The 18,606-nt window shown below is 47.6% G+C and overlaps 1 protein-coding gene across 1 annotated transcript in view; it reads right to left on the reverse strand.

Moving 5' to 3' along the window:
- Positions 1–18,606, reverse strand: part of LOC119386454 (uncharacterized) — a 339,529-nt gene that overhangs the window by 281,444 nt on the left and 39,479 nt on the right. The window contains exon 2 of the mRNA XM_037653740.1: positions 10,721–10,869. Within this exon, the coding sequence (XP_037509668.1) occupies positions 10,721–10,869 (149 nt within the window). The remainder of the gene's footprint in view (positions 1–10,720; positions 10,870–18,606) is intronic.

Raw genomic sequence — 18,606 nt, forward strand, 5'->3', positions numbered from 1 at the left:
CGCATTCACGAAAATTTACTCCCGCAAGGGCTAGGGCAATGACGAAGGTAGGAGCGTGGGAGGGGGAACAGGTTTTAAAACTACCGTCATTTCACAGCAGACCTTTCCCATATCTCATATACGGGATCATTTCTGAAGGGGATTTGGCGGCGGGAGTCCCACAACATATCGATACCCTTGTTGCAAAATAGTTCGGAACTGAGCAGCTTGGAGAGTGCCAGAGTCTATGGTGTGTATATATATATATATATATATATATATATATATATATATATATATATATATATATATATATATATATATATATATATATATATATATATATATATATATCGAAGAAGAGGAAACCAAGGGACATCGAGGACACGTGCACGTGGCCGGCGCAGCAGTTCACCTTTAGTATTGCCTTTAAACGGACGTCTCTCTTTCACGTCTGGGGAACCAGTCATTTCGTATCACCCATTGTGACTAAAATCTGGACGCCGATTCTGAAGTATAGCTCTTGTTTCACGGTTATGTATCAACACACGGTGACCGCAGGGGGCGCCTCACGCAAAAAGTCCTTTCGATATATGATGCCTCTGTATCTCAAGAACATACTTATAAAGAAAAAAAAATCACAGCATATCCACGGAGTGAATGATGATGAGTGGGCGAAGCTGCGGAGGTTCATCGGTAAACCGTGAATCTTCCGTGAATTCTGCCCAGTACATCATCACCGACGTGAGATCGGGCGCGTTTATGCTAAAGGTTCGATGAGAGTTATGACGACTTGCAGCTCACTTTAATTTTACATGTACGCTGTGAATTTTCATTGTTTAGAAAACCATTGCTTTAGAAAACATCTGGCGTCTTTCGTTAAGCAGCTGGCGTCTTTTCGTTTTGCTTTAGAAACATCTGGCGTCTTTTCGTTTTGCTTTTAGAAAACATCTGGCGTCTTTCGTTGGTTTATTTCGTCAATCAACGGCGTTTTGAACAAAATTTTTATTGTTTAATTACGCACAGGAGAAATCTCACCAGGCACTACCTTGGAGGTAAACAATGGCTGCTAATGGGAATGAGAGACAGAAGAAGTCGGCTTTTAGCTAACACTTAGACTTCTACTTCTATTCACGTTTCCTACTGGAACATGCCAATGGCTGCCAATCGGGAATGAGAGACAGAAGAATTCGGCTTTTAGTTAACGCGCACGCTGCGAATTTTTTATTGTTGAACAACGCACAGGAGAAATCTCCCACCGGCACCACCTTGGAGGTCAAGATCTGGTACTAGCGTTACGACTGGTTACGCACTACGAGGGACGAACGGGTGCCGCTTTAAGAAGCTTCGCCCCTAAAAAAATGGGATCAAGGTAGTCATGTGCGGGCGGCGGGCCGCTAGCGAGAGGTCCGCGAGCCGCGTGTTTGAGGCCCTATATAGTGCGCTATATAGTGCGAGAGCTACATGATACTGCCGCAACAGCGTTGGGATTATGAAACCGTTAAGCGCACAAAGACGGGAACAAGAAGACGACACACAGAGCGCTACTTCCAACTGATGTTTATTGCAACTCAAAAACGCCATATACGTAGTCTCTTCACTCAGAAATGGCTACTGCGCATGTTTGAGAGCGGAGCTATCAGATTCTCTCTTATTCCTACACTCTCCTCTCTCCCTCCTCTCAAGAGGACCACCGAGAACGCCACACAAGAAATAGAAGATTTGTTCTCGAGGTTCTACACGGCGTTCCCAGGACTGACTCTTACTAAGGAACTTCCTGAGGATGGTCGCATCCGCTTCCTCGACCTCGAGCTTCACTTTACCCCAGGACATGCCTGTTGGATTTACGCCCCCCGTTCTAAGAAACGCCTACTTCCCTACGCCTCCAACCACTCGAAGCTAGTTAAACGTGCCGTTGCACTTGCCGCCATGAATAACGCACTCATGAGGTCGTGTTCCCATCAGATTCCCCAAAGTTTTGCCTCTCAAATCAATCGACTAAAAGCAGCTGGATTTCCTGAGTTTCTTCTATGTGACCTTGCTGAAACCTTGTTGCGCAAGCTCAAGAAAACTAGTGATGTGCCTCGGAAAAACACCGACAAGACAAAAACTGCTGTCACTCCGTACGTACACCAAGTGTCCCATAGGATAAAGAAGGCAGCAGGAGGCGCAGGTGTCAGGGTGGTGTTCTCCGCCCCCAACAAACTTGGAGGCCTGTGCAAGCGTGTGAACGTGAGCAGCGAAAAGCCTGACATATGCAGCAAGAAACACGCCACGAGGTTCGTGTCCTGCAAATGCAGTGTCGTGTATAAGGTTCCGCTCTCATGTGGACGTGTTTACATCGGCCAAACTGGCCGATGTATCAATGATCGCCTACGAGAACATGCCAACAATTTGAAGCAAAAGTCAGGCAGCAACATGGCCTTACATTGTGCAACTTGCGGTTGTTCTGCCTTTCTTGACCAGACTGTCGTGATCAGGAAATACCGAGACCAGATTGCTCGGGAAATTCATGAGGCATCATGCATAGAACAGCTCGGACGCAGTTGTGTTAGCATGCCATCTGTATCGCTTTCGAAGAAAGAGCTGGCGTTTTTGCAAAACCAGTGGCTTTTACTTAGTTTTGCTCTTACGTTTTAGGTTTTTAACCTTTTTAAGGTTCTTTTTACATCTTTTTATACTGTTTTACCTTCTCACGACCTCTGTTTTCATACCGTTTTTACCTTTTGACACTTCCATTGTTTAGCCGCATTTGTTTTTCATTCCTGTTCATTTATGCTGGCCAGCATTTGTAATACCCTTGTTCATTTTTGGTACGTCACCTTTTCACCCTGTTGGTTTTGCCTTTATGATTCTTGTTAAAGAAATGCTTGGTGTGATTCAAGTGCTCTTTCTGTACCGCCCAGTTACCATGCACGCGCTAACAAAGCCTGTTATCGTTAGCGGGAAAAAAAGAAAAAAAAAAGGAGAGAGGAGAGTGTAGGAATAAGAGAGAATCTGATAGCTCCGCTCTCAAACATGCGCAGTAGCCATTTCTGAGTGAAGAGACTACATATATGGCGTTTTTGTGTTGCAATAAACATCAGTTGGAAGTAGCGCTCTGTGTGTCGTCTTCTTGTTCCCGTCTTTGTGCACTTAACGGTTTCATAATGTCAGTGTACCAACTAGCTCGGACCCAGCCTCTTATTCAGCGTTGGGATGTGCAGGAACAAAATAGATCCATTAAACAAGGCGTGGGGTGAATATATTCGCTTGACAAAATATCTGGCTTGAAAAAGGACAATGACAGATTTCGTGCCGGCTGATGTCCCTTTACCTCAAACCATATGCATCTAATAAGTTAGCTTCGAGAAGCTTAGTCGAGCCTTTATTAACAAACTCGTAGGAACCCCGGAAATATATCGAAATCGCTTCGTCCGCTTCCTGCCAGTCCTAACCGCGTAGTCCAATGGCCGCCTTCTACCGGTACAACATCGCTGGGAAGGCATACGCCATTATAATATGAAAAAAAAACGAGCGCAGTGCAAACCGTGCATAACATACACTGCTCAAAATTGCAAGGAGAGTAGGTTTACAGATGACATTGAAGAGTGGCACGACGTTCGGGAACGAGAGAAGTGAAGGGATGAGCTACAAGCCATATTCATTCCACAGAGCTCCACAAAGACATCCTAGATTTGCTCCAGTGGTGGAAGTTAAGAACGACTGCCGACGCCTTCGCAATTGCCAAGGCAGATGTGGTGCGCCCGTGCGGCCAGCGCGAGCAGTGCAAGAAGCTTTAGCGCGGCACGATATGTGATGCAACATGGCATGGCGTGCAGGAATACCTTGATACTTTGATTTTTCGCACAATAATATGTGAAGAAGTAAACTCTAACGTATGCCATAAGAAACTTATAGACTGTATATACTAGCAGTGGTGTGGTATATAAAAATAATGCTATGAGAAATAGTTTTTTTTTCTTCCTTTCGGCTGCTTATACGCATACACGTGGTGCACGCGGTTCCATACGTTTACCTAGGTTAGTGTATTTGCAACAACGGTCACGAATTTGGTTTTTTCCTTCTGTTTCTCTTGCTGTGGCAAGGCGCTACAATGGTGAAAACAGGTGGTACATATCGAGAAGGGTGCACGATTGGCTTTGTGGTTACAGCATGCTATAAATTTCAATAGGCTATAGAGTGCAATAAAAACAAAGTGAAGTGAGCGTTTTGTTCTCTGCCAAGCTAATCTAGAACACATGCTCTGCCGGTGCTCCATGTTACGTGGCGGTGAAGTCATCACGCGGTCCAAATGGGAGGCTTCTATTACCAGCTCCGCGCTAGAACAGCTATATGGGCAGTCCAACGGGCCTGCGACGCAGCAGAGAGACTTGGTCTTTCTGTTCCGATGTCGGAGTGGCCCGCAACGTGCTAGAGCGCGTTCCGATGGACCATAATAAAGTTTATCCATCCATCAATCCATCCTTTGTTGTTATTGCGCTCCCTATCTAAAGTGAACTCGTGCTGCAAATCACTTTCGTTGCTACAATGTCTGCTACAAAACGCCCTTCATGATCCCCAGCGTATTTGCAGAAAAAATGGGTACGGTATACCACTGCCGAACAAACAATCATTGTATCCAATATGTCCGCTCAACTGCTTGCACCGTGAGCCCCTTTTTACCAGAAATTACCGTATGGTAAAGTATAACTGTTAGCGAAACACACGCCAACAAAGCCTAGATATTTGCCGCTTAAAACACCTTACTGTCGAATCCATGTTCGGGCAACACCACCTAGATTACTGGGTCGGGCCTCAGTCGGGTCTGATCTGTGGTCGGGCCGGGCCGGGCCGGGTAGGCGAAATTAATTCTCGGGTTCGGGCCGGGCCCGGGTATCATTTTGAGTCACCGGGTTCGGGCGGGTAAATTTGAACGAGTTCCGGGCCCGGGCCGGGCCCGGGCCGAGAATTACGGCCCGTGCAGTGCTCTAGCTTCGCATCTAAATGGGAAAAAACGACAGAAAGAGAAAGTCTCACAGAGAGAGATAAAGAAAAAGGAAGCGATAAATTGAGAGAGAGAACGAAGGGCAAGAACGAGAAAGATAGAGCGAGAAAGACAAAGGAATACATGGAGAGAGACAGAAAAAAAAATAGAAATAAGGATGACAGAAAGAGAAACGAAGACCACCGAGCTTCCTTCATGCTTGGCACCACTACTGCGAAGCATCCCGTAAAATCGAGTCACGTGACTAAAATAGCCTAACATCACGTAACACTCACGTGACTAAAATCACGTAACTAGCTCGAATCACGTAACATCATGTAACTACTCTAGTGAGTGAAAATCACGTAACATTTTGTAACGCTACTAAAATCGCGCAACGTCGCGTTATAGCTGGTCACGTGACTGTTCCCGCCATAAACCGTGCGACAGCTAGCCACGTGGGATGTTCCCACCTAAAGCCGCGTAACAGCTAGTCACGTGACCAAAATCACGTCATGTAACGGGTAGTCACGTGACATGCCTAGCCAAGTCTACGCATACTTAGTACTACTAGCAAAAAATTAGCCTCGCAGCAAAAGCTCGGCAATACCAGCAAAACTAGTGCGAGCTTTTGTCTCCAGCATCCTCTGTCTCATTTTCACCGCGAAGCTGCATGACTCTCGTTGGTCGCGTAATTTCGTCGTGGTGTAAACACGAAACTGTCATCATCATCATGAACGGGTACGTGCCACAGAAATCGGACAACAGACGGGCGGCGCGCTGAAAGAGGTAGAAACAAAGAGAAAGTTTTGGCGAAAAAGTTTTTCATGAGGTGGCGGGATTCGAACCCGCGTACCTACGACCCGAAGGCAAGCGTTTTAAGCACTCGGCTGTTCAGGCACTGGAGAACTGAAGGCAAACGGCATATCTTTCTTGCAATCACGCATACAGCAAAGAGATCAGTGTTCGTTTCAATAAAGAAAACCACAAAACAAACATCAAAACCGCATGATGGATGAAAAGGCACCTGTGAACAATGAAAACACCCTCCCACACATTCCCGCTAAAGATTAGGCTGCAGCTCCTTCGAACTTCACTAGAGAGCTTCGAATGGCGTGAAATGGCCCTTCCTTCTCCCCGCGTGTGTTTTCCGCTTTCTAATATAATATAAAAGCCCGTCAAGCAACTCATTCACTCAATTCTAAGAGTTCCATGGGTTAACCAAGACACCAGAACAACAGCATGAATGCAATGCTCCACAAACGGAAGAAATTCTTCTAGCTGAAAATGTTCGCGGAACCATTCATGGTCAACCACAGCGACCACACAGCAGGTATGACTACCATCACTCTAAAGTAATAATAAAACATACCCCTCAATTAGCATGTATGCTCTTTGGTACATCCACGTTCGCAGGGCGAGATGGCGGCCAATTTTTTTTCGGCAACTCAATCGTACAGGCCCGTTACTTTGCGCCCACTGCAGGACAAGACATGTTACAGTAATCTAAGTACGCCTGTGTGGCGCTTGCTCATACAAAATTACGGAAGGGAATTTTGTAATGCTAGTACACGCTTTATTTCAACGCAACAGCGTTAAAGAGCTTGTTTCACAAAAACTCCTTTGTCGGCGTCGGTGTCGTTGGTTGTGAGCGAGAAATAAGCGTTGCCTGTGAGCGAAATTTTGAGATAGATGCGAAAAAACACATAATAAAAAAGTTCGGTTCCACTGGGAATCGAATCCAGGCCCTCTACGTGGCAAGCAGGTGCTCTACTACATAGCCGCGTCATTACTCGGAACTGCTGCCAAAAAAAAGCCTATATATGGCAGTGTGAGGAGTCTCCTCAAATGTATGTAATGTTACGCAGCAGAAGCGTAGAAATGCGTCAAGACTTCTGAATGGCACAACGAGTGAGGGGTTTCAACGCCCATCTATTATAAAGCGCTCAGACATACTTATTCAGCAAAAGCATCAGCAAAGTGAGCAGCTGTGTATGTTCCGTCTTGCCCTACGGATGCAAAGAAAGAATTATGGGCACTTCGCAACTGTACTAGCAGTAGGTATTATAGGATAGTTTTAAACAGCCTTTCTTACTCGAACAGACGCTCCTTTGCTTGCGACATGGCTGAAGTGTGCACCGATAAGCGAAGCTACCGATGCAAATAGGGCCTGCTTACGCTATTGCGTTCTGCTCTTGGGGCGAAGCTCAAGCGTCCTCCTTTATTTTCTGTAGCTCTGAAATGCGGTTGCCTTTCATTGGTGGAACACACCACCGCTAACATGTTCCATATCGCTGCCCGCCCAGCTGTATTTTACTCCTCGTAATATCAACGACAACATCGGACGCTATTTACGCAATTCTGCGGCCTGCCAGAACCAAGGTGCGATTATGAGGCACGCCTAATGCAGGAAATGTTCTTACCACGTTCGGTTCTAAGATGCCCGCATAATCGAACTAAGCTGGGGTCTTTGCACCCTAGCTCCACTGAAATACGGCCAACAAGGCCGGGAATCGCATTCGCGTTTTCAGGCTTTGCATTGCAGCACAATAACCCCTAAGATACAACGGCGGGTGCTGCGGTAATCACAAGAAGCACTAAGCACTACAGTCTGGGACGACCAAATAGAAGGCCCTCATATACAGTTCCCCCCTGTTCCCCCCCATCCCTGTCCTGACGTATTAGTGGGACTCAATGTTTACAAATCCCCAACTCTGCTAGCGCGCGCATTCGGACAGTCCCACTTCGTCGTAAAGCCATACCAGGAGGGACCAGCAAATACAAGCCGATAGCAAACGCTACTTTTTAGGCTGGCGCCGCCTCGGCGTGACGTCTGCGGCTGGCGCAATTGAACTGTTGCGCTATTTGGTTTGAAATGCGTCTTTAATGATGTATGACATCACGGCGAAATTATTTACATGCCATATTTTAGACGTGTGTTTCTAATTCATGTTGTTTTCGTGCGCCTTCATCCTCTTTGTGACGTGTCGCTAACTGTTTGCAATATTTGTGTGCTTTGCAGGATGCAGCCGTTGTCCACAAGAAGCAGAATGCTGTGTGCGCCAGCGCGTACATGGCTGTCATTTATTGCTTCCGTTGGAGCAGCTTCACAAAAAGGAATGTACGAGATATGACAACGCTGCTGGACCTGTAGTGAACATTTTGCAGTGAATTCAATTAAAAGAAGCAGAAACTTCATATGTATAGAGAAAATTAAAACCTTTCATTGTCTCACTTTTGTATTTCGTTGTCGCATTGACTGCGAAAGCAGTGGCACACGCATGACTAAATATTTTTTCGCGTGTTCTTTTCCGCGGCATTTGTTGCTCACCGCGAAAAGAAACACGCAAAAAAAGTATTAAGCCTTGCGGAGAGTAAGTGTAGAAAATCATTCCTGGGGATAAAAAGTTCATCCAAATGGAGTATTTGAGTGGACCGACAGTTCATCCGGCGAATTGCAACTGCGAGGAGTAGCGGTTGCCCGGTAAGGTGTAAATGTGAGGACCAAATTTTAGTCCATTGAGGTGATCTGTGGGGGCTGACAGTTGGCCGGTAAGGTTTAAATCTGAGGACTAAATGTTAGTCCATTGTGGTGATATGTGGGGACTAACAGTTGGCCGGTAAGGTGTAAATGCGAGGATTAAATGTTAGTCCATTCAGGTCATCTGTGGGGACTAACAGTTGGCCGGTAAGGTGTATATGTGAGGACCCAGTGTTAGTTCATTGAGGTGATCTGTGGGGACTAACAGTTGGCCGGTAAGGTGTAAATGTGAGGACTAAATGTTAGTCCATTCAGGTGATGTGTTGGGACCAACAGATGGCCGGTAAGGGGTAAATGTGAGGACTAAATGTTAGTCCATTGAGGTGATCTGTGGGGACTAACAGTTAGCTACATGGGGACTAACTGTCAGACCCGGTGCCGTTAGTTCTTAAAGAGATCAATGGTTGTGGCAGCCCCATTAGTCCCCAAAGGGACGAACCACACACCCTTGTAACACACTTTTGCCTTAAATTGCAATAATGAAACCAAATTCGTAGAAATCTGCCAATTTTAACTTGTGTACCTGCGCCCATTCAGAACTTGGTTTCGTGTATGAGAATACACTGCCAAATACATCTTAGGTAGGTGTGGTCAAACAAAAAGTAGAATGCTTCTACCAGCTATATATTTGTTTTCGTGGCTGCTGTTTATTGTGCAGTTATTGGGACATACGTTGTCTTCCTTAAACATGACTAAATATGCTTCTGCTGAAGAAGTGACTGGGTGAGGGAACAAACGGGTGTTCAGGACAGCTTACTCGAAATCAAGAAGAAGAAATGAGCATGGGCCGGGCATGTAGCGCGTAGGCAAGATCATTAAGAGTAACTGACTGCATTCCAAGAGAAGGCGCGAGGGGGCGAGTTAGGTGGACAGATTAGATTACCAAGTTTGCGGGTATAGCGTAGCCGCAACAAGCACAGGACCGGGTTGATGGGCGGAACATGGGAGAGGGCTTGGCCCGGCAGTGGGCGAGTAAGGACGACGATGGTGATGAAGAAGTGATTTGCGCTGTAAGTAAATGTGGATGAGACTCTGCTTAGTCTTCCGTTTTAGGAGCTTGCTCGCCAAGCTTCTTATGCTCGCGCCTTGTCCTCACACGCGTGACCGTCGGCGGCACACACCACACTCGGCGCAGCTGCGCTCTCTCCGGTTATTTCAAGAATGCTCACTAGATGGCGCCGCCGCTCAAGGCGGCACACACCACGCTCGGCGCAAGCGCTAGTTAGGTGAGTGCTGGAGGGCCGCACCTCTCGTTTGGCTCGCTTCCTTTCTCTTCGCGAGGAGCTCACTAAGTGAACACTCATCGTTGCCGCTCCGCAGCATGAACGGCAGCAGCGCGACGGGCTCGCAACGCAGCAGCAGCTCGGGAAGATCTCGCCTTGCCAATAACCAGCCAACACATGATGTCACATTACGCTCTCCGATGCGTATCGTACGACTGCAAACCTGCCACCACCATCAGGGGCACCTGTATCGATGTTGCCTTCTCCAACTTTCCATTGCGTCCCATCATCGGTGATCCCTTGGCAACATACTTTACTGATCATAAAGGAATCATCTTTAAAGGGAAACGAGTCCCCAAGCTCATCGAGGAACGCCCTTCTTGTACTTTGTAATGTAATGCATATAATTCATCCGTCATAAAGCAATCACCTTTAAAGGGAAACCAGTCCGCCAACTCATCGAGGGACGCCCTTCTTGAACTTGGTAAAACATCTTTTATGTATATATAATGTTTATAGTTCATCGAAATGTACATATACTTCATCAAAATGTACATAGTGCATCCAGCCTTACATTAATAAACATTGTGGATGTAATGTATGTATAACAACGTTGTCACGTCTATATATCATGGTAGAGGAATGTGCACGGAGCATTCGCGGGTTACCCGATCATTAGGCATCACTGGCTCTTGTGATATCCTAGAAACAGAAGCCTTCAGTGAAAACGGTAGTCGACTTGCTAATATTTGATGCTCGTCTCTCGCAAAGTGTATGACACCTCAGTGACATGGTATTTTTCGTCAGAAGAGTTTAGATACTTGCGCAAGAATTCATAAAAGCTTTTACAGCGATCATGTTAAGCACAAACGAGGTGATGACATGTGATGCCACACGGCAGAGAACAGTGAGCAAAGCGAAATTGGTGGCGCGGGCAACCTTCACCAGTCGCTCAAGGAGTGGCCGTTCATATATGCCGAGCACTCAGCGGTATTGGTTTGGCATGCGTACCTTTCCGAGAACAATCTCGGAACGGCCCTGCCCATACCACGGAGCTGTGTCGAAGTAATTCACGCCGCATTGAACTGCGCTGCGGACTGCGAACACAGCATCTTCCTCTTCAGCACTGCCTTCCTTCACTAGACCCAGACCAGAGGCACCTGCATAGGGAATGGTCCGCCCATGAACAAAGATTGAAGTCGGCGCGTGGCCTTGAATATGACACCATAAAGTAATACACTAAATCGGTTTGGACTTGTATAGCACAATTTCAGAGATTCATTTTCACAACGATTATGATTATAGCCTCATCATGCAAATAAACAAAAGTCTTCATAGCTAAAAGTTGTAGATGACAGACCTACCGACAATTGCAACGCTTGGATCGTCGATAGGCTTGTCATCTATAGAGTCCTTATAGTAACGGAGCAGTGATCGTATCCCATCTGCATGGCGAATGTTCGTGCAGCGAAGCCACGTCTAGTGTGACAAGCAGACCATAACTTGGGAGATGCTAATCAGCGATGTCAGACAGCAAGAGGTTAGTATCCCTGATATACGAATAAACCACGAGGAATTGAGCTGATAAGGCTGTATACGTAACAGGACTGTTTTTCCGTGACGGTTCCTGTTCACATGGGGGTATTACATAAAGGGTGGGATTACTGTACAGCCAGGTGCTGTAGATCGGAAAGAACGCTTGTCACATTATCTAAGGTTGATGGAATAGTGATAGCTGCAATTTTGTGGGAAAGGCCATTACAATCTTGAGCTGCGCGGGGGACAATGAAGAGAAATGTAACGGCGTGGGTACGTAGACGTGACACATGCAGTTCATGTCCGCCGCTATGAGGTATGCGGGCGAGGGAATGATGTAAGGTGGATCACCGAGATTACAGTAAAAAACCATGGCTGATCCCTATGTCATAGGAATCGGTATAACACGAAAGTGAAACGTGTCTTCACAGACATAGTTGGGCGTTTGTTGTGCATTCTTTTACCCCAAGGGCAAAGGAATGAAGCTACAGCAACAAATTGTAATGTCACGCGAAGACCGGCAAGCAGTCCGAAATTGCAACGCGCTGCTCAAGCAGAAAGGACGCATGGAACGAACATACACAGGATGAGAGCGAACTGTCACATTTGTAACTTATTTCTGCGTGAGCACCGCGCTCCTTTTGCAAAAGCGGCCGCTGCAGTGAGCCAAGTGACCTTCGTGCTCTCAACACAAGACGTACGAACCACCGCGATCACGAGATAAGCGCGCGCACGAGCGACCACGCCCTGTAGAGGCGGGCGCTGGTCACAACGGCGGCGACTTTTAAAGCGCCATATTCGAGCCCTTCGCGCCATCTCGCTAGTGATAACGAAAACACGCTGTAACACTAATCTCTGAGTACCGCCACCGGCAAATAGTGTATATAAATAGCTCGCCGTTAGCATTCCAAAGAATGTGCCGTCCGTGACCGAATCGTTTCGCGCTGCGCGCTGCGGAGCGAGGGGTCGTAAGTTCGATTCCCGGTGACGGAACTTTTTTCTTCTTCTTTTTTTCTTTGCCCACTGTTAGTCTTTATATTTTACAACGCCATATCCGTGACGTAACTACGTCAGTGGAGCCGTGGTGGACCCCGGCGTAAAACACTTTCATGTTAAAAATTTCTTGGGAGAAAAATAGCATGGGAATGTGACGGCAAAGATAGAGATTACATAAGCTGGATTCTGCTTTCAAAGGTGATATGCGACTTGGTAAATAAAGGTGGAATTAATGAATCTAGCAGCACGGTTTTGGACTGATTCCAGGGCAGAGGCGAGGTAGGACTGGTGTGGGCTGCAGATGGGGATGCGTACTCGAGCTTTCGTATGAGAAGCGATTTATATGCTAGCAGTTTAATGTGCATAGGGGCATCATAGAGGTTGTGTTTCAGGAATCCTAGTGTTTTATTGGCAGATGATACGATGTTAGCAATATTCATGCGCCACGTCAGGTCACTGCATAAGGTCACTCCCAAATATTCAAATGAGTTATCGGCCTCGACGCGAACACCAGAAATTGAGCAAGGAAAGAAAGGGGGTTTGAACATGGGGAGATGGTTACAGATTTACATTTGTTTAAATTTAGAATATTTACCCATTGGTTGCACCAGTGTAAGCCTGCAAGCTTGCTGGCCGAGGGGGTTATTTATACTCTGAGGCAAAAAATCACAGCATATCCACGTGGTGAATGATGATGACTGGGGCGAAGCGAACTCTCGCTGCAGCACGGCGATGGCATTGGCGCGAGCGTGGTCCTTCTTGATGGAAGATATTGTGACTAGATTGTTTCAGAACCACAATCTGTTGCCCACACCGCAACTGTGGCCGAAAATGTTATCAAGGAAGTCCCGCTGGAAGCGCGCGTCGGCGCCTTCGGGCAGAGCCCGCCTGATGCGTTTTGCAGCCACTTCACGTCGCACAGCCTCGGGCTCTGCCTGTCGGTACGCGCGCTTTCTCGCCGCTTCACGGTCCTTCACATTTTCAAAATCCGATTCGCGCCGAAGCCGTGCAGCTTCAGCCTCGCGGGCTCGAACGGCGGGGTCTTCGCGCCGCAGCCGTGCAGCTTGTCGAGCAGCTTCGGCCTCGCGGGCTCGAACGGCGGGGTCTTCTCGCCGCAGCCGTGCAGCTTGTCGAGTAGCTTCGGCTTCGCGGGCTCGAACGGCGGAATCTGCTTCGCGGCGTCGACGTGCAGCTTCGGCCTCGCGGGCTCTCACCTCAGGATTCTGTCTGCGAGCGCGCGCTGCCGCCGCCTTCCGTGCCCTCCGTTCCGCAGCCTTCTCTTCCATCTGGCAACTCCGAGCTAAAGAGAAAGCGTGCCAAGAGGGAGCCTCATGGCGCGTTACTTCTGAAATGTTGTATTCGGGTGTCGTTGAAAACACGAGACGTAGTAAAGAAGAAAGAACGCCACACAAGCGAACACGCAACGAGAGTGTCACTCGTCAACGTCGTCTTCTTCTGCTGCATACCAGAACGCTGGCCGTAAAGAAGAAAGAATGCCACACAGGCGAACACGCACGATAGTGTCACTCGTCAACGTCGTCTTCTTCTTCTACTGCATACCAGAGCGCGCGCTTCTCACGAGCTAGAGGTGGCTACTACAACGCTACAAACAGAAGGAGGATGGACAGACCCACGGCATCAGCAGCTTCGCCCCTAAATCCAGTCAAAAAGACGCCGGACAAGGTGGAAGCGCATGACCAAGATCTGGAAATCAGAGTGCTGGAGACAGGTGCGGTTCTTGCATGATTGGCTTCGAATTTTGTGCCTTTCTGGGCATAGCGACTCCGCTGGCGTCCGTTCTTTGCCAGAACATCGTCGCAAGGCAAGCCAAGCTACTGAGTTGTTCTGGCATCAAGTGCGGCGGACTTTACCTACGAAAGTTCGGCCACAGGTCCACAGTGACAGTGTTACTTTTCTGGATGGAGCCTCGGTGCTTCAAGCTGTGAATAACCTTCTTCAGAAGGGCCCCACGTTCAGCTTGGAGCCAAGAATCAGCGGACATGAACTCCTTGCGAGTGTACGTCGTGTAGCTGAAAAGGGTGAGAAGGATGAGAAGCAGCGTGTGTTGTCCGAAGGAATCGATGCTCTCTGCAAAGGCGTCCTCACGCTACGACCTCACGCTACTTGAAGCGGACAAGGAAGGGGGGTTCGTGGTTCTTCCCACGGGAAGCTTTGGTAAAAACGCCTCGGAAGCCATTGCTAAGAATTTCTTGCCTTCACAACAGAAACCTTCAAAAATGAAGTCCTGAGTAGTCAGCTTCTTAAAGGAGCACAACCTGGTTACCTTGTCACCGAAAGTAAGTTCTTGCAAAGGCAAACTTCTTGAGGTGTTTTTCACCGCAAAAACCCATAAGCCGGATTGCCCGTTGAGGGCTATTGTGACAGAGGCGGACACGTGGCAGAATGTTGTGGGCCAGTTTCTACAGCGCTATCTGCGATCCTTCACCTTGCATGATCCTTACAGTGTAGCGGACTCCTCTGGTGTTGTTGAGCTGCACAGGAAAGCATTCCCAGGCGCAAATGGTGCGTTCTCTGTTGACATAGAGGACTTGTTTTATAGCATTCCCCATGGTGAACTGTTTCTAGCTGTGCGTGAACTCATTTATCAGAATGGTCCTGTTTCCTTTCAAAATGCCTGTGGGTTGTCCGTTGACGCGTTCCTTGAACTGTTAACTGTGTATCTTTCTTCCACGGCGGTGGAATTCAATGGCTCGCTGTTCTTACAGAAAAAAGGCATCTGTATTGCGACGTGTGTAGCACCGATTCTTTGCCAGATATTTTTAGTCAAGTTTGACAACCTGCTTCAGGGCTCTCTTCATGATTCACGTGTCTGTCATATCTTCAGATATGTTGATGATTTCTTGATTATTTTGAAGTTATCATCTAATGAGACCGTCACCCTGGCGGCTGAACAAGTTCTGAGTAACTTCCTAGTTTGCTCTAACGCCCTATCTTTTACTCATGAACTTCCGGTTGACAATGCCATTAGGTTTTTGGATCTTTCGCTTACCTTTAGGAATGATGGACATTTGTGCAGGTGCTTTTCTCCCAGAAGCAAAACATCCTTGTTACCCTACTCGTCTGCTCACTCAAAAATTGTTAAGAGAGCAATCGCGAGTAACTGTTTCCGTAATGCGTCAGAAGAGCTGCCACCAGTGTGTTAAGTCGAGTTTTGACAGTCACGTTGCGCGCTTGGAAGCAGTGGGTTTTCCGAAGCAGGTCTTGACAGCTATAGCAGAAACTCTGCTGCAAGAGGTTAAAAGGCCGGCGAATAGATGTCCAGAACCAATTGATTCCCAGCGAAAGAGTGTTGTAGTGATGCTTAACATACATAAGGTTTCTCACAATGTGAAAAAAGTCGCTTTGAGACAGGGCGTAGATCTAGAAGAGTTTGGATGCGAGCTCGTTGGTACGGATTCATCTTAAAAACACAGCGCTAATTTAAACATGGACAGAAGAAACAGCAAACGAGGACGGGCGCTGACTGCCAACAAAGCTTTTATTGTGCGTGCAAAAATATATATCTTATGAAAGAAAGGAAGGGGAGGGGGGGGCAATAGAGGGAGGGAGATGGATGCTGAAGCATTCATCTAAAACAGGCGTGTAGATAAGATTGCTGCAGGAAACTGTATTCCTTGTCAGACAGGGTGAGTGACGGGACGCTAACACACACTGAGCCTTTGCGCATCATCGTGAAAGTCTCGTAAATTTCTCGAGCGCGATTGTCATTGTACTTGCGTAGTACCTTGGTGTCTTGAAGCAGAGGTGCGCATCCGCATTTGGCACAGTGGATCGCAAGATTACTGCCGTGCTTATTCCACACGTTGTTCGCTTGTTCCCGCAGGCGGTCGTTTAGGCATCGTCCGGTCTGGCCGACGTACGTCCCGCCGTAAGTGGTGGGAATTTCATACAGTACACCACTTTGCCATTCCACTAATTAGGCCATTCCACTAATTAGTGGCATTCCACTAATTCCGCTAATTCGGAGGACACCGTCACGCATGTGCAGCTGATTTTCAGTGCCTTCCAGTCTATCTCCGAGGCCTCTCCTTCACGAAAGCGATCCCAGTCGACGGCTGTATCCGTTTTCTCGACCTTGAGCTCCGCCCAGCCAAAACCACACCTGCTGGGCATACGCACCGCGCTCAAAGAAGCAGCTTTTGCCATTTTCCTCGGCCCAATCAAGAATCGTCAAGCGAGCCATTGCACTTGGAGCCCTGAAGTATTCTCTCACCCGCTCCTGCCACCACGAAGTCAACCGCAGCTTTTGCAAGCAAATGGAGCGCCTCAAGATAAGTGGTTTTCCGGAACCTCTTCTCTCGTCGTTGGCATAAGTTCTACTTCAGGAGCTCTAGTCGCCCAAGGTAAAGGCTCGGCCCGAACTCGACAATTCGAAGTTAGCGGTCATCCTGTACGTATATACGGTTTCCCATCGAATCAAAAAGGCGGCCGGACGTGCCGGTGTGCAGGTCGTGTTTTCGGCCCCCTGTAAACTAGGGTCTTTGTGCAAACGTGTGAACGGGACCCACTGTGACCACGATCCCTGCAGGAAGAACCACGTGTCGCCCCTAGTGGAATGGCAAAGTGGTGTAGTGTATGAAATTCCCACCACTTGCGGCGGGACGTACGTCGGCCAGACCGGACGATGCCTAAACGACCGCCTGCGGGAACATGCGAACAACGTGAGGAATAAGCACGGCAGTAATCTAGCGATCCACTGTGCCAAATGCGGATGCGCACCTCTGCTTCAAGACACCAAGGTACTACGCAAGTACAATGACAATCGCGCTCGAGAAATTTTCGAGACTTTCACGATGATGCGCAAAGGCTCAGTGTGTGTTAGCGCCCCGTCACTCACCCTGTCTGACAAGGAATACAGTTTCCTACAGCAATCTTATCTACACGCCTGTTTTAGATGGATGCTTCAGCATCCATCTCCCTCCCTCTATCTCCCCCCTCCCCTTCCTTTGTTTTATAAGATATATATTTGTGCACGCACAATAAAAGCTTTGTTGGCAGTCAGCGCCCGTCCTCGTTTGCTGTTTCTTCTGTCCATGTTTAAATTAGCGCTGTGTTTTTAAGATGAGGGCGTAGAAGTTGTGTTTTCGGTGCCTTGCAAACTTTCTGCGCTGTGTGCACGTGTTGCTCGCGGAACCACTAGCACTCCGGTGTGTTCTATTCGGCATTAAACCAAGTACACTACCTCGGCGAAACATGTTGTGTATGCGATTCCGCTAACATGTGAAAAAGTATACATCGGCCAAGCTGGCTGATGTTTGAATGAACGACTGCGCGAGCACCACAATTCGTCGAACACGTCAGGCGGGGCTAATCTTCCCCGCCACTGCCAACTCTGTGGTTGTGTGCCGCTGTTTTCCAATGTTAAGATTTCGGGTAGCGGTGGGGGCAAGGAGGAGTGCGAAATCCTTGAAGCATATCATATCAACATGCACAGTGGCGATTGTGTCAGCACTACGTCCATTTCATTACTACAGAAGGAATGCGAGTTCCTGTCACTCTGGCGGAAGATTCTTGCCCGTCATGTAGGCCAATTTTTGCTTTTGCTTTTTTCATGTTTTTGTTTTAAATGCGAAGCATTTCTTAGCGAACCTCTGGCACTTTGAGCGTTTCTATCTACGTATCTATCTATCTATCTATCTATCTATCTATCTAGCCGCCTACGTCTGGGTGCTCTCATGATCGCCTCCTTAACTTGGTGAAGACCAAAATTTGCATGGGAGGGTAAGAGGATTTGACGATTATGACTGCCGGGTCATGACATGAATAACGTTGAAATCCTGTCGCGTACGTCGTCAAACCCTTTCCACTTGACACGTGTGGCACAGACCCGTTTACCACGGGCCGCGGTGTACGAGTATGCGCCACAGGTGATTGACAGTTTATATCTACCCAGGAACATCGAGAACGGACATTGGTAACCTAAATACTTGAGCGTTAAGGAAAACCAACAATCGCAGCGTTGACTCAACGAATGGAATGAATGAAAATTAGGATCTCTGCAGGAATCGAACCAAAGCATTCTGCGTGGCAATGAGGTATTCTACCACTGAGCCTTGCCAGGTCTATAAACTGGTTGGCAAAAACAGCCTACGCAGGCGTAAAATCGGTGCAACGTCAATTGTGGTTTTGGGGCTTGCTATCAATTTTTCAAGAAAGCAATAAACACTACATGATACTCCTACGATGTGTACTCCTACGATACAGGCATCATATGAGATTAACATCTGTAGTTCCAGTGTTGGCTCCTTTTTAGAGCAGTCTAATAAACATTACGTTTGCATTCATATGATTCGGCAAGCTTTATTGAAGCATTGCTCGACCCTGGAGGAATACAATAACGAAAG

This window comes from Rhipicephalus sanguineus, chromosome 3 (assembly GCF_013339695.2).
Source record: "Rhipicephalus sanguineus isolate Rsan-2018 chromosome 3, BIME_Rsan_1.4, whole genome shotgun sequence".
In the NCBI taxonomy this organism is placed as follows: Eukaryota; Metazoa; Arthropoda; class Arachnida; order Ixodida; family Ixodidae; genus Rhipicephalus; species Rhipicephalus sanguineus.